The sequence below is a fragment of the Talpa occidentalis genome, unplaced genomic scaffold (genome assembly GCF_014898055.3).
Source record: "Talpa occidentalis isolate TD23 unplaced genomic scaffold, MPIMG_talOcc4v2.1, whole genome shotgun sequence".
Lineage (NCBI taxonomy): Eukaryota > Metazoa > Chordata > Mammalia > Eulipotyphla > Talpidae > Talpa > Talpa occidentalis.
In genome coordinates, this window is record NW_026555331.1 from 144499891 (window position 1) to 144512725 (window position 12835).

At 43.1% G+C, this 12835-nt stretch overlaps 1 protein-coding gene across 2 annotated transcripts in view; it reads right to left on the reverse strand.

The window, feature by feature from the left end:
• The window catches only part of DGKI (diacylglycerol kinase iota), a 377484-nt gene that overhangs the window by 98209 nt on the left and 266440 nt on the right, over window positions 1-12835 (reverse strand). For both annotated transcript variants that reach the window (XM_054692700.1, XM_037514044.2), the window contains one exon: window positions 7964-8064. In XM_054692700.1, the coding sequence (XP_054548675.1) occupies window positions 7964-8064 (101 nt within the window). The remainder of the gene's footprint in view (window positions 1-7963; window positions 8065-12835) is intronic.

The window sequence follows — 12835 nt, forward strand, 5'->3', positions numbered from 1 at the left end:
ATGGATGTTAATGTTTACAAAACATGAATGTCCAGTCAGGTTAGTATTTGACACTATTAATTTGGTCAAGTTGGCTGTGCTAGGTATGATCACGCCATTGATTATAAAGTTTAATTGTCCTTGGTAGATATTATATTCAGGAAATCATAATTGCAGACATTTTGAGCTCATTTTGACTTCTCAGAGCTTATCCTGCCCTTGATTCTTCCATAATACAGTATGTGAAGATTCTACAGAAAGAGAAATCATGGTACCCACCTGTCTGGGTGACCGTGAGGATGAAATAAGTCAGTGTCTATAGAACACACAAAATCTCAAATCTTCCCACAGTCTAAGTCTTACTAAATTAGCCATATTTCCTAACTAGTTCTATGCAAATCATGGTGATTCATAAAGCCCCCAATTGATTTCCACAGGCCAAATGCAGGAACTTCCATAAAAGATGTGGTGTGCCCAAGCCACTAGTGGCTAGAATCTAAACCAAAGCAAGCAAATAAGAGAAGCAACCACATCTGAAAAGAGAATGAAGGAATCACAGCTGGCTGCCGGGTGATGTAAGCCTCTAAGAGCCAAAGCAAGAGCAGCCACCCTTGCCACTAAGCCACACGAACTGCTAATGGGGTTTGTAAAAAGGGAGGAATCTCACAGCAGTTAATTCATTCCCTGCAAGACACTGTGATGTGTTCAACAAGGTATCACTGTGGAAGGAAAGGGCTAAGAGCTCAGCATTTTACAAAAAGAAAGGATTTAATTATCTGACACATAAGCAATTACAGTGAAATTCCTGGTTAGACAGAAGTACGGCCAAATGGGGCCATTCTACTCATTCAAATCACAAGCAAAACTACCTACAGTGGAATCATTAAAAGAAGGTGTGAGACCTTAGAGAGAAGCTCCTCAGAAACAGCAAGTGTTGGCAAAGATTGAGTTTTTATCTTTATTATACAAATATGAGTATGCAGAGGCTCTACTGAGGCTACATAAAAGGATCACTAAATTCTGATAAAATATAAATAATAGGTTATATATAATATATATAATATATATAATGAGTCAATGATAAAGTTGGCAAAATGTTAGCACAGGCATCTTACCAAAGAAGATATGACAGCACGGATCTTTGTAAAATGAAACTGCATAAAATAAAATTAGAAATGAAATATTAAAAAAAAAAGAAGATATGACAGCAAATAAGCATATGAAAAAGATGCTCCATCTGTCATTTTGGAATTGCAAATTAAAGCCAGCTATTGCCACAGGTCTATCAGAACAGCTAAGCCTAAAAAATATGACCACACCAAATGCTGGTGAAAATGTGGAGCAATGATTTATTGCTAGTAGGACTTGCAAAATGGTATGACCACTTTGGAAGACCATTCCAAATTAAATAAATTCTTATTATGTGATCTAGCAATTGCATTTCTTGATGTTCATCCCAATAAAATTGAAAATTATATCCCCATATATCTATCCCCTGGCAACTGAATGTTTCAGCAACATGATCCCCAATTACTAAAACTTGAAAGCAGCCAAGATGCCCTTTAATAGGTGAGGGAATAAACTAACTGCTACATCAAATAATGGGCTATCATTTTGAGTAAAAAGAAATGAGCTTCCAAGTCATGAGAAGATAAGTTGGGGACCTTAAGGGCATATTGCTAAGCAGAAAAAGCCAATCTGGAAAGGCCACACACTGCATGATTCTAGCTGCATGGCATTCTGGAAAGGGCACAGCTAGGAGACCCCAGGAAGATCAGTGGTTTGCAGGAGGCGGGAGTGGGGGTGATGGAGGAATAGGATAGCAGAGAATTACCTAGGAGACCCCAGGAAGATCAGTGGTTTGCAGGAGGCGGGAGTGGGGGTGATGGAGGAATAGGATAGCAGAGAATTACCTAGGAGACCCCAGGAAGATCAGTGGTTTGCAGGAGGCGGGAGTGGGGGTGATGGAGGAATAGGATAGCAGAGAATTACCTAGGAGACCCCAGGAAGATCAGTGGTTTGCAGGAGGCGGGAGTGGGGGTGATGGAGGAATAGGATAGCAGAGAATTACCTAGGAGACCCCAGGAAGATCAGTGGTTTGCAGGAGGCGGGAGTGGGGGTGATGGAGGAATAGGATAGCAGAGAATTACCTAGGAGACCCCAGGAAGATCAGTAGTTTGCAGGAGGCGGGAGTGGGGGTGATGGAGGAATAGGATAGCAGAGAATTACTTAGGGCTTTGAAACTTTTCTGTAGGACACTGTTGCAGTAGACATATGTCAGGAAACATGTTGTGAAAACCCAGCAACAAGAGTGAATCCTAATGTAAAGTGTGGGCTTTACTTAATGATATCTACCAATACTGGCTCATTGATCACAATAAATGGGCCACGTTAATGCAAGATGGTAACAACAGGGAAACTACACAGTAGGAGGGCACTAGGGATGCACTTTTCACTTATTTTTCTGTAAACCTAAAACTATCCAAGTAATAGTGTCCATTAAAAAAGAGAGAGAGATAAAAGAAAAATAAAAGGAAACTCTTCTGAGTTGCCATCAGTAGTTACTTCATGGATATCAGAGACCACTGACATAGAAAATAACTGTTACCTGCATCCTCGGCTGTGGTGCTCCCACTATTCAGGAAACAGAGAGTCAAGGGTAAGAGGCAGGGACGCAGAGAAAGGAGGAAAGCCCGAGGGAAGATGGCAGGGACCAGGGGCATCTTTCCATTTTACCTCATCAGTTCCAAATGTGTCAAGTGTATCAGGAGCTAAAATTCTTCCTTGACGGCAGATAATTAAACAGAATGAGTTGGCAATGTTTCAATCTAATTTTTCCCCCATGTGCTATAGGTCTAGTTTACAACAGCCCGTCCTCACTAACTGATCTCCTGCAATCAATAAGGGAAGCTAGGGCCTCCTGGGTGGCGCAGTGGTTGAGCGCTGGGCTGCGAAGCTGCCCGCAGCCTCTGCAGTGCTGGTTTGATCCCCGGCCACAGGTGAGAGTCCCACATGGTACACAGACCTCTCCTGCTGTGCCCGCTGCTCCCCTCAGCAGTGTACTTCATCAGTCTGCCTGTTCTGCTCCCCGCTGTGGCTCTGGTGAATTTGCTCACCCTCCCGCACTTCTGACTGTACCCCGTGCTTGTATAAATAAATAAATAAATCTCTTTTTTTTAAAAAAAGGGAAACTAATAGGCATATGAGCAGCTTAGGATGGCCTCATGCCACTCCTTGTATGCAGGGAGCGCTCCTATGCTTCCAAATATTCCCTGGCAGAGTCCCCCACCCTAGCAACATCTCCTGACCAGACCAGTCAACCTGGGCAGCGCCTGAGGACTAGGGCTCCTGAATGCAGCAGCCTTTGTGGGGAGGGGGCACATTTTTCCAAGGGTTCCCTCTCCCCAGGTGCTGGGCTGTGTAGATAAGACGGTGCTTTTGGGTCTGAAGTGTTGCATCCAGGTCCATGATGGACAGAGGAACTCATTCTGCAGCTGTGGGAAGGGCTGGCTCTGTCAATGCAGCTCACAGAAGAGCCCTCCTCCAAGAAGGAAGCTTCGTCACTCAGGCTCACCCCTTCCCAGAGGACAGCTTGACTGCACCCAGCCATCCTGGCCTCAACTGGGTCAGCTCTAAAGGGCCTTTCCAGATGGAAATGACCCTGTGGGAGTTTTCTGTTGCAGCTGCATCACACTCAATATATTCCTCTGCCTGGTCCTGCATTCCTCACTCTTCACATTTGTTGTTCCCTCTTAGACGGTCCCTAGAAAATCACCTCCACGTTAAATCCAAATGAGTGTGGAAGAGGTGAGGAGCTCTGGGCCTGGCCTCTGGGTCTCCAACCCAGGGCTGGTGGGACAGCAGTGAGTCTATAGATCAGCGACCCCACCCATCAGAGCTAGCACTTCCCGAGAGCACGCCAATGTGCCAGACTGTGCACCAATGGCGGCTTTGTGTCCAAGGTTACATTTAAGCCTCAGAACTCTATGAGGCTGCAATTACGTTCTCATTTTAAAACAGAGAGATTTGGTCATCTGAGAAACAAAGGTACTTTGTAAAGGTTGCAACTGAAATGCAAACACAAATATTTCTGACTCTTCTACTAAGTCACTGAACAAAAAAGAGAAGGAAATTCAATTAGGGTAATTGATGAATTTCTAACTAGGGCACAATTCTAATGATCTAATATCATTAACCAGAGAATAATATATTAACACTTGCATATATATATATATGATATACAATGTATATTCATGTATAAAACATGTATATAGACATATATACAATTTATTGCTATATTATAAACATCCAGATAACCTCCATTACACTAAAATAAGGCATATACCAAGGTTGCTGAACACTACATTTGATTGTCAACAAATGTTAGGCTCCTCCTACCTTTATAGGTTACATCTGTTTTTAAATTAGTTCCAAACTGGATTTTACTCTTGTGTTTTAGGCCCTTGACTTGTATGAACTATGTTGGCATTTCAAAAGTGCAGAGTAAGCTAATGGCAGAAGAAAAGCTGAGCCAATTTACATCAGACAGTCTTGGCCAGTATATCAAGTTATTTCAGAATTAAAAATATATGTGCTATATCAATAAAATGCTTTGGAGTTAAAAATACAATAGACTTTCAAAAACTGATTACCCTTCAACTAGACTACATGACTGCATCCTTTATTAAGGATGTGTTTACATACTTCATTCAAATTATAGTAGTTGAATTTCTGCTTTTGTTATTACAGATTATTTAAAAATATATTTTAAATATAATTATTTTCTCTTTATGATCTACCTATTAAGTAGAATATGTTTTTCATTCTTGGACATCACAACCATTACCATGAGGGTCAAAATGCATAAATCCAGGGTAGATAACTGTTTTTAGGTAAGTCTGAAATTTACCAGCAAGAGCTGAGGGTGGGATTGGGCAGTCGAGAAGTATCTGAAATAGTATCATCATCTTATTCTATGGTAAAGGACAAGGCAGTTAAAAGGGCTGTCATCCCCTAACTACCAAGGAGATCTACCTTAGAGAGAACCAGGACTTTGTTAGACAACAAACATTCAAGCTTATAATCTAATACGAGGAATGATCCAGACATATGAGCAACATTCTGTTAAACAGTGATGGCAAACAGCTATCTGCTGCCCAATGGGTCTAATGTTGTGTCATCAAGAAAGGGAACTGATTTTCTAAACCCAGCAGCACAAGTACTTCTCTACTTTAGATTTTTTGACAATAAATCAACAACTCAAGAGAATTCACTCCCTTTGTTGTCCAGGGATATAGGTCAGAGCGCATTTCTATCTGAGAGCCTCTTATCTAGATGTGCTATACACTTCTCATTTAATTAATGCTTCTGAAGGAACATACACATTCTGGCACGCACACCCCATAGAAACTTGAACTGGGATTTGCCTTAACACTCAACCTGTGCTGAGCCGGCCGCCCCTGCCTCTGCAGTCATTTGCAAGCTGGAGTCAGGCAGAAAGGCGATGGTCAAAGAATCACTAATAACAAAGGACAGGCTCCCAAGAAGTCACAGGTTAGAAGCATCATCTAGTAGAAAGATTGATTTGCCAATTTTACTTCTAATTCATATGTTGTTTTCTTCAAACGCAAATCTTTAAAAAGAGATGACTCCTTAATTTTCCCTTTTTGATAATTTCTTTGTTCTTTTGGGGTAAAGACACAGCTGAGTTTAAGGGACTTACATTTAAGCCAACTCACCTCCCAGCATCTCCAGTTTAATATAAGAAGTTTCTACACATACAAACTTTATCACATAAAATTTGATGAGTAAAGCACCTGCCAGGAAATGGCAACTTCTTGTAAAAACTAACATCACAATCACCTCCAGCAATGGTGGACGGACAATACCAGAGAAAAGATAGAACAGATCATTGAAATCCCAAGATAAGCCTGAAATCTCATTTTAGCCAAAAGATCCAAATGCCTCCCCACTCCTAGCTGACTTTCTTGAGCGTTGATAATAAGTTGCAAAACATTATTGACTTGGGAGTCCTTCTCTTTACTGAGTTTTTAAAAATTTTAAGTTTAAATTTGAAGAAAGAATATAAAACACTATTTTGTATAATTAGTAGCCTCTAAAAAGTCAATTTATATTGTAGCTACATCTACCTATGTCCATAACATTATGGTCTGCCACTGATAACCACATTTACATTAGAAAATACAATCTGTCTGGGCTTCCCTGTGGTCTAGGGCTTAAGTCTCAGCACTGTCACCTCCAGGGCTTGAGTTCCATCCCCGGCCAGGGAGGTGACTCACATGGTACAGCAGACCTCGCTTGTCTCACCTGCTGCTCCCCTCAGCAGTGTATTTCAGTAGCTCTGCCCGTTCTGCTCTCCATTCTGTCTCTGGGGAATCCTCTCACCCCTGCACCTCTGGCCCGTACCCCAGTTTTTCTACACACACACACACACACACACACACACACACAAGAAAATACAATGTCGTTTAGAAAAGGAAAGCACACAGATTCAGAGGATGACTCCTCCTCTGCCTCCAACTTTCCTACCAAAGGATTGAGAGTGAGGGACAGTGTAAGAAGGTAGGGAGGAACTAAAGGGTATTACTGTTTGAGGAAAAGAACCACAAGGGTTGAGGAAGCTGAAACAGAAGAACTGAGAAAGTAGAAATCACACAGAATTGCCTGGGATGGTCAGAGACTGGGCTTCCAGGGAAACAGATCCAGGCTCTCTGCCCCCACACACCCCAAAGTGCCTGCACCTCACATGAGACTGTTCCCAGATTGCAGGATTCCCATTCACTAAGCCCCACTCCAGACCACTCACCCACTCCAGGGGTGAGAGAATTCCCCAGAGACAGAATGGAGAGCAGAACGGGCAGAGCTACTGAAATACACTGCTGAGGGGAGCAGCGGGTGAGACAAGCGAGGTCTGCTGCACCATGTGGGTCACCTTCCTGGCCGGGGATGGAACTCAAGCCCTGGAGGTGACAGTGCTGAGACTTAAGCCCTAGGCCACAGGGAAGCCCAGATAGATTGTATTTTCTAATGTAAATGTGGTTCAAGAATCCAAAGGCAGAAGTCATTATCAAGGGATGCATCCTCTGCTCCATTTCTGCCCCTTTTACTACTTCCCTCTTCAGTCCAGGCAGGTCCATGCTTGGAGGCCATGTTGGACTTCATTTAAGAATCTCAGGTTCTGTACAGCACTTCTCCAGCTGGCATCCTTACCTGCCCCGGGGTGCTGCCCTCATCTACTCTGACTTCAGTGCACTGTCCTGTGAGCCCCACCATTATGAAGGAGCTCAGAACCCTAATATCTAACCTGCCAATAGTTTTAATTTCCTGTTGCCTATTTTGCCCACTTACCTCATATATCATGATATAGACAGGGCTACACACAGTGGTAGAATGTAAAATGTGCCCAATACATAGTGAGTGAAGAGCAAAGTGAATTAATAAATACATATGCATAGAAGCATATGGAAAATATGAGCATTGAAAAGTTATTCATATGTTGACTCCATTTAAGATTTCAGAAACAATGAAACCCTTTATCTTAGCACTGGACTATCCTATGGAACTTTCCTGGACATGGTACAATTTTTTAGTTGCTGAAAGTGTTAGGTTTGACTTCACAGATAATTTGTCACATCTACATGAAGAATGAGGAGAGTATTTCTTAATGCAGACTCCAGAAAGAGGTTTGTGTTATCTCCAGCATTTTCCAGAAGTTACTATACCATATGGCTTCCTGATTTTCTGTTTTTCTCATTTTAGACAGGCCTGAGGCTAAGGTGATTAATAAACTAGGAAATCTTGGCATCTACAGAAGAATAAAATTCTGCTGCTTTCCTTTCGATTTCCATTTTCTTCAGCCCAATGATCATCACTGAGGGTTCTGTGCATCAGACTAATCTACCCATCAAACTGAGGAGGAACAAGAGGCAGAATACATGAAATCAATTAGGCATGTTCAACTCACAGGCTTCCCGAAGCTTCTCTTTGTCATAGTGGAATCCTTCATAGTCTTGTAGGCTGATTTTGTTCACCCGGATTCTCAGGCGGTCTGGGACAGACTGGGGGCTGCAAGGCAAGAACAAGGGGTCAGACGTAAACGAGAGTGTGGGGCCGGGCGCCCTAAGCACCAGGAGAGGCTAGAGGCAATACAGTCTCTCCATGCCTCGAAGGAAAACTGTCATCAAACTAGAATTGTGGGTTTTTTACAAGCACAGAAATTACCTGCAAAACACTTCTCCAGAAACCTCAAGTTTCTGAAATCCAGGCAAGAATAGTGCAATAAACAGAAAAAGCTTCTGGAAGTCACATACATATTTGCTATTAATTTATTAAACATTCTAATAGGATCGTGTGTTGTGCTCCACAGTGAGTTCGTTGCAGCTAATCCAGTGAGAAGCAGAATAAGGCTGTAAAGATCTGCTCTAGGTAAATATACCTGTAAAGCTCACAGAAGAGCAGAGAAACAATAACAGATCAGACCAAGAATCCAGAAAGCACAGGGCTGAGACTGAAGTTGCTCTCTCCACTTCACTCACGTCTGAGACCACCTCTGGGTTGGAGCATATTACAATGACGAGCCTCTAAATACCCCAAAACGAAGGGAAAAATTTAAATATGCCCAGTGTATTTTCTTTAGGAAGGGAATAAAGTATGCAATTCAATCCAAAGTGGCTCGGGACACATATTAAACAACTGGAAGGTAGCTCTGTTTACCCTCAGGATCTCTCTATCTGGATTCCTTGAATGTTCTCGTATAACATTTTCAAAACAGCTTAATCGTGGGCATTAGCACAATACAATTTTCAACATCGCAGCTATAGATAAATATATTTCTTCAACATATTAATATAAAAAAAACCCCTAGTTGTCCTTGAAGGTTATCTGATCCTTACATTTCAGTGATTCAGAGAACTTTCTCAGAGGATTGCTTTTCCTTTCCTACATGATGGGACAAACGTCACCACTGACTAAAGTAGAAATAATAACATTACTCCTCAATTTCAGTAAAGGCAGGGAGATGGAAGAGGGGGCAAAGAGAAAAGAGAAAGAAGATAGGAAACAAGGAATATGGGGTTGGAGGAGGAGGGAAGAAAAAAAAGACCGGATGAAAGGAAGGAGCGATACTTCAAAAATATTGTCAGGATACCTCTATGCCTGCTTCTCTCTCTCTCTCTCTCTCTCTCTCTCTCTCTCTCTCTCTCTCTCTCTCACACACACACACACACACACACTTAATTTCATTGCAACAATGGAAGGAGAAAAATAATCTTTAACCTCATTATTTGACCTAAAACTTCATTGAAGGCAAAATACAGTAACATTCACCATATAGACCCCAATCTACTCACCCCCCAAATAACAGCTACAGATGCACGTGTGCACACCACACCCCCTCAATCACACCCACACAGAGACTTAGATATAAGCATACACATTCTAGAGCAAGATGGAGGCTAGTAAAAAGTGTCTCATTTCACTGGATGAGCCACTAAGCCAACACAAAACCATAAGGTGGGTATTTCTGAGGGGCTGGTCAGAAGACACCCCTGATTAACAGTTCATTGCCCCCCATTAGGGGTGTCACCTGTGTGCTGGGCTGAATGGCTGAATAAAACTGATGTGAGTGATGAAGCTGTGGTGGGCAACAGTGTGACAGCATTTTTGTAAATGATCCGAACAAACCTTAAATACCTTGCCTATCATCATGTATAGATAAGGAAACTGAGTTTCAGAACAGTCACGTGATTTTAAGTGACCTTAAGTTGTCCTTAAGTGTCCTTAAGTGTCCTTAAGTGTTGTCCTAGTTGTCCTTAAGTGTCCTTAAGTGACCCTTAAGTTCACTTAAAATCACATGTTTTTAAGGCTACTAAGTGGAAGTAGCAGAGTCAGGGGCTGAGAGCTGAGATAGGGATGCTCTGGGTTTCATGCCCTTCTCTTAGAAGATGCCGAGAATCCCAGGGATTTGTCACCAAAGTCACAGTCAAGAAACCTTATGTGGTGCTCAGATCAGCAACAGACCAACAAGGGGATGGTCAGGAGCCTGGTCCACTCATACGAGAGAGCACGGGGCTAATACCTCAAGTGAGCGTGCAGAACTGCATTTGTTTAGGGGCTAGTGTGGGGACAAGAGAGTGCTAAGTGAAACAAAGTCATGGAAAATGAGATATGGCATAATCTTCTTCGGGGAAATTGGAGTTTCAGAGCTTGCATGTGCATAGAGAAGTGCCAGCAGAAAATGTTCCACTCGTCGTTCCAAGCTGTTATCTGCATGTGGTGGGATTTGGGGATTATTTTTTTCATTGACTATAATCATTTGTAGAAAAATAATTATTTTGAGAGCATCTCCATATGCAAGTATATGATAACTCAGGGCAAGAGCAAAAATAAGGATTATAGCAAAGTGCCTAGGTGTTGGATGTGAGAAATAGGAAAGAATTCAAGTCATGAACAGAGTACTGAATACTTCTACTGAAACTGAGGGGCCTGGTCTTTCCCAAGTTCACCCTAGTGAACCTGCAAAGACTATAATTTGCAAATATTGTCCCACAAGCAAAGCAGACCTGAGCCGAGCTAGAGCATAGAATGCGGTGGCCCCATAGACACTGTAGGAGGGAGGACAGCGTTGAAAATGCTCGTTAGACATTTTTTTGAGATAACAGATCAAAGGGCAGTGAGTTCTAGCGCCCTCCAGTGGGCTGCAGGTTCCAGACCTGGCTACAGCAGCAGCAGCTGCAGGATTCTGTAGCCCTGTCCTTGCAACCCACCTCTAGGAGCTCCCCATGACTAACCAGTGTGTACCCCCTTTCTCAAATACCAAGCCCCTACTCCCTGTTTATAATTTTTATCCCTCCCCCCAAGCACACACTGTCACCTCCTGAACCTTGGGCTCCACCAACCATCCTGATCTACAGTGGCAAGGACAAGAGCTGTCATCCAAATAGAACATCTCAGAATCCAAATGAATTCATATACGATCTCATTTCATCTCCAGCAAGATCATACAGCAAGAGATAACAGAATGGAGACCCTCGCCCACCTTTTCTCACTCTCTCCTATCCACTACCTACACTTTCTCACTCTTGGTGTCAACTCCTACCTTCCCCCAATAACATGCAACCCACCCCACTTCCCTACCAGCAGCAGCTTGCTTAACCCCTCTTTTCTGATGGGGGTCCTTGGTATTCAACCTGCTCTCAGACCTTGCCTCACATCAGGTCAATCAACAAACTTCAGGGCATTCAATCACAGGTGCCATGATGGAAATCCTTCTGAATCATTTGGACCCTGGAGTAAACATCTCAGAGGAGACAGCTCAGAGAGGAGCTGAGGAGCTCAGATTGCAAGGCAGACTGGTTGGAACTGAAGTCGAGTTCTTCCAATTACTGGTTAATGAGGAAATTCTGGCTTCAGTTTCCGCGTAGGTAAAGTGGGGGTAAGAACACTGCTCTCATGGGGATGTGATGAGAATTGAGTGAGTCAATGCAGGTGACATGCTTAGAAAAATGCCCAGGCCATTGTAAGTGCTCAGTAGATACTAACTTTTATCGAGGTAATTATTATTCTGAGGACTGCTCTCCTAAGTAAAGTTCTGCCTAAAAACAACAGCATCTGTTGCTGCCAGGAATTGGAAGATACTCAGGGCAGGAACAGGACCCTCCCCAGACACTTCTGATGAGCTGAGCTCCTTCTCAGGGAACTTGTCTCTGGATCTTCTCCCGGCTGGAATTTTCCAGGCCAACTGAGAACATGAAAACTGACGAGAATGTGGGGAAGAAAAAGTAAGGTGAGATTAAATGAAAGCCAAGTAATTCAATTGCGCCCTTTTATGTCAAAACATATTAGTGTTCCATTAGTGGCCTGCTGAGGGTGGAGACTGACAAAGCTCTTCCTTGGAGTCTGGGGAATAGCCTTGCCATTAGTGTTCTAAAATTAAATTTTGCCAAGAAAGTTAGTAGAGCATAGACGAGACGAACAAGCGGGGTAAACACCAATTCACTCTGTGTCAACATCTCCCATGAATTACTCCTCCACTGTCAGAAGCTCCACGCTGGAGGCTGTTAGCCTGACTGCCATTGAGGCTCTTCAGGAGCTGAGGGATTCGCCATGGTGAGGTTCCCAAAAAATCAGGCAGTGATGTGGGCCTGTCACCTTCTCACTAATCTTCTCTGTAATATCAGACCAGACCTCCTTGTGCAGAGTGGAAGGTCGTGGCACTGACCTTAACTCCCAAATGCCCTAATGCCAACATTCTCAAGAACCATGATAAAAACAACTCTCACTAACACGACTGCCCTAGGCTTCCCAAACCCCAAGCCCACCCCACCCCCATCCAGGTTATGCACAGCTGGTACCCTGTGATGCTGGGGCAGGGCAGGCCATGGAGACAACTCCCTGCACACTCACTGATCCTCCACTGAAGCCCCAATTCTCATCTCTGCTCTCTGAGCGTCCTGCCAATAACACTTTTTGGGTGTGTTTTTTTTTGTTTGTTTTCTATTGGCCTTCCATAGACTTTCAATCCATTAGGGTCAGTTTTCTCCCTGTGCCTTCACACTCCTCTTCTCTGATCCATTTCTTGGGTGCACACTGTGTCCTCGGACTAATAACACCTCCATTTCCAATACCTGGCACCGACACCCCTCTGGATAAAGGGGATGAGTTGGGCGCTTTTGTTCGGCACAGTCACTTACAGATTATTCCAGATTCCATCACTAACGCCACAGAATTCCTTCTCCTCACTGGAAAAATTAATCACCTAGAGTAACACGGAGTTTACTGTCTTAATACGAAGACAGTCTGGCACCGAGTATAAAGTGGGATACAGAATCAGAAATAT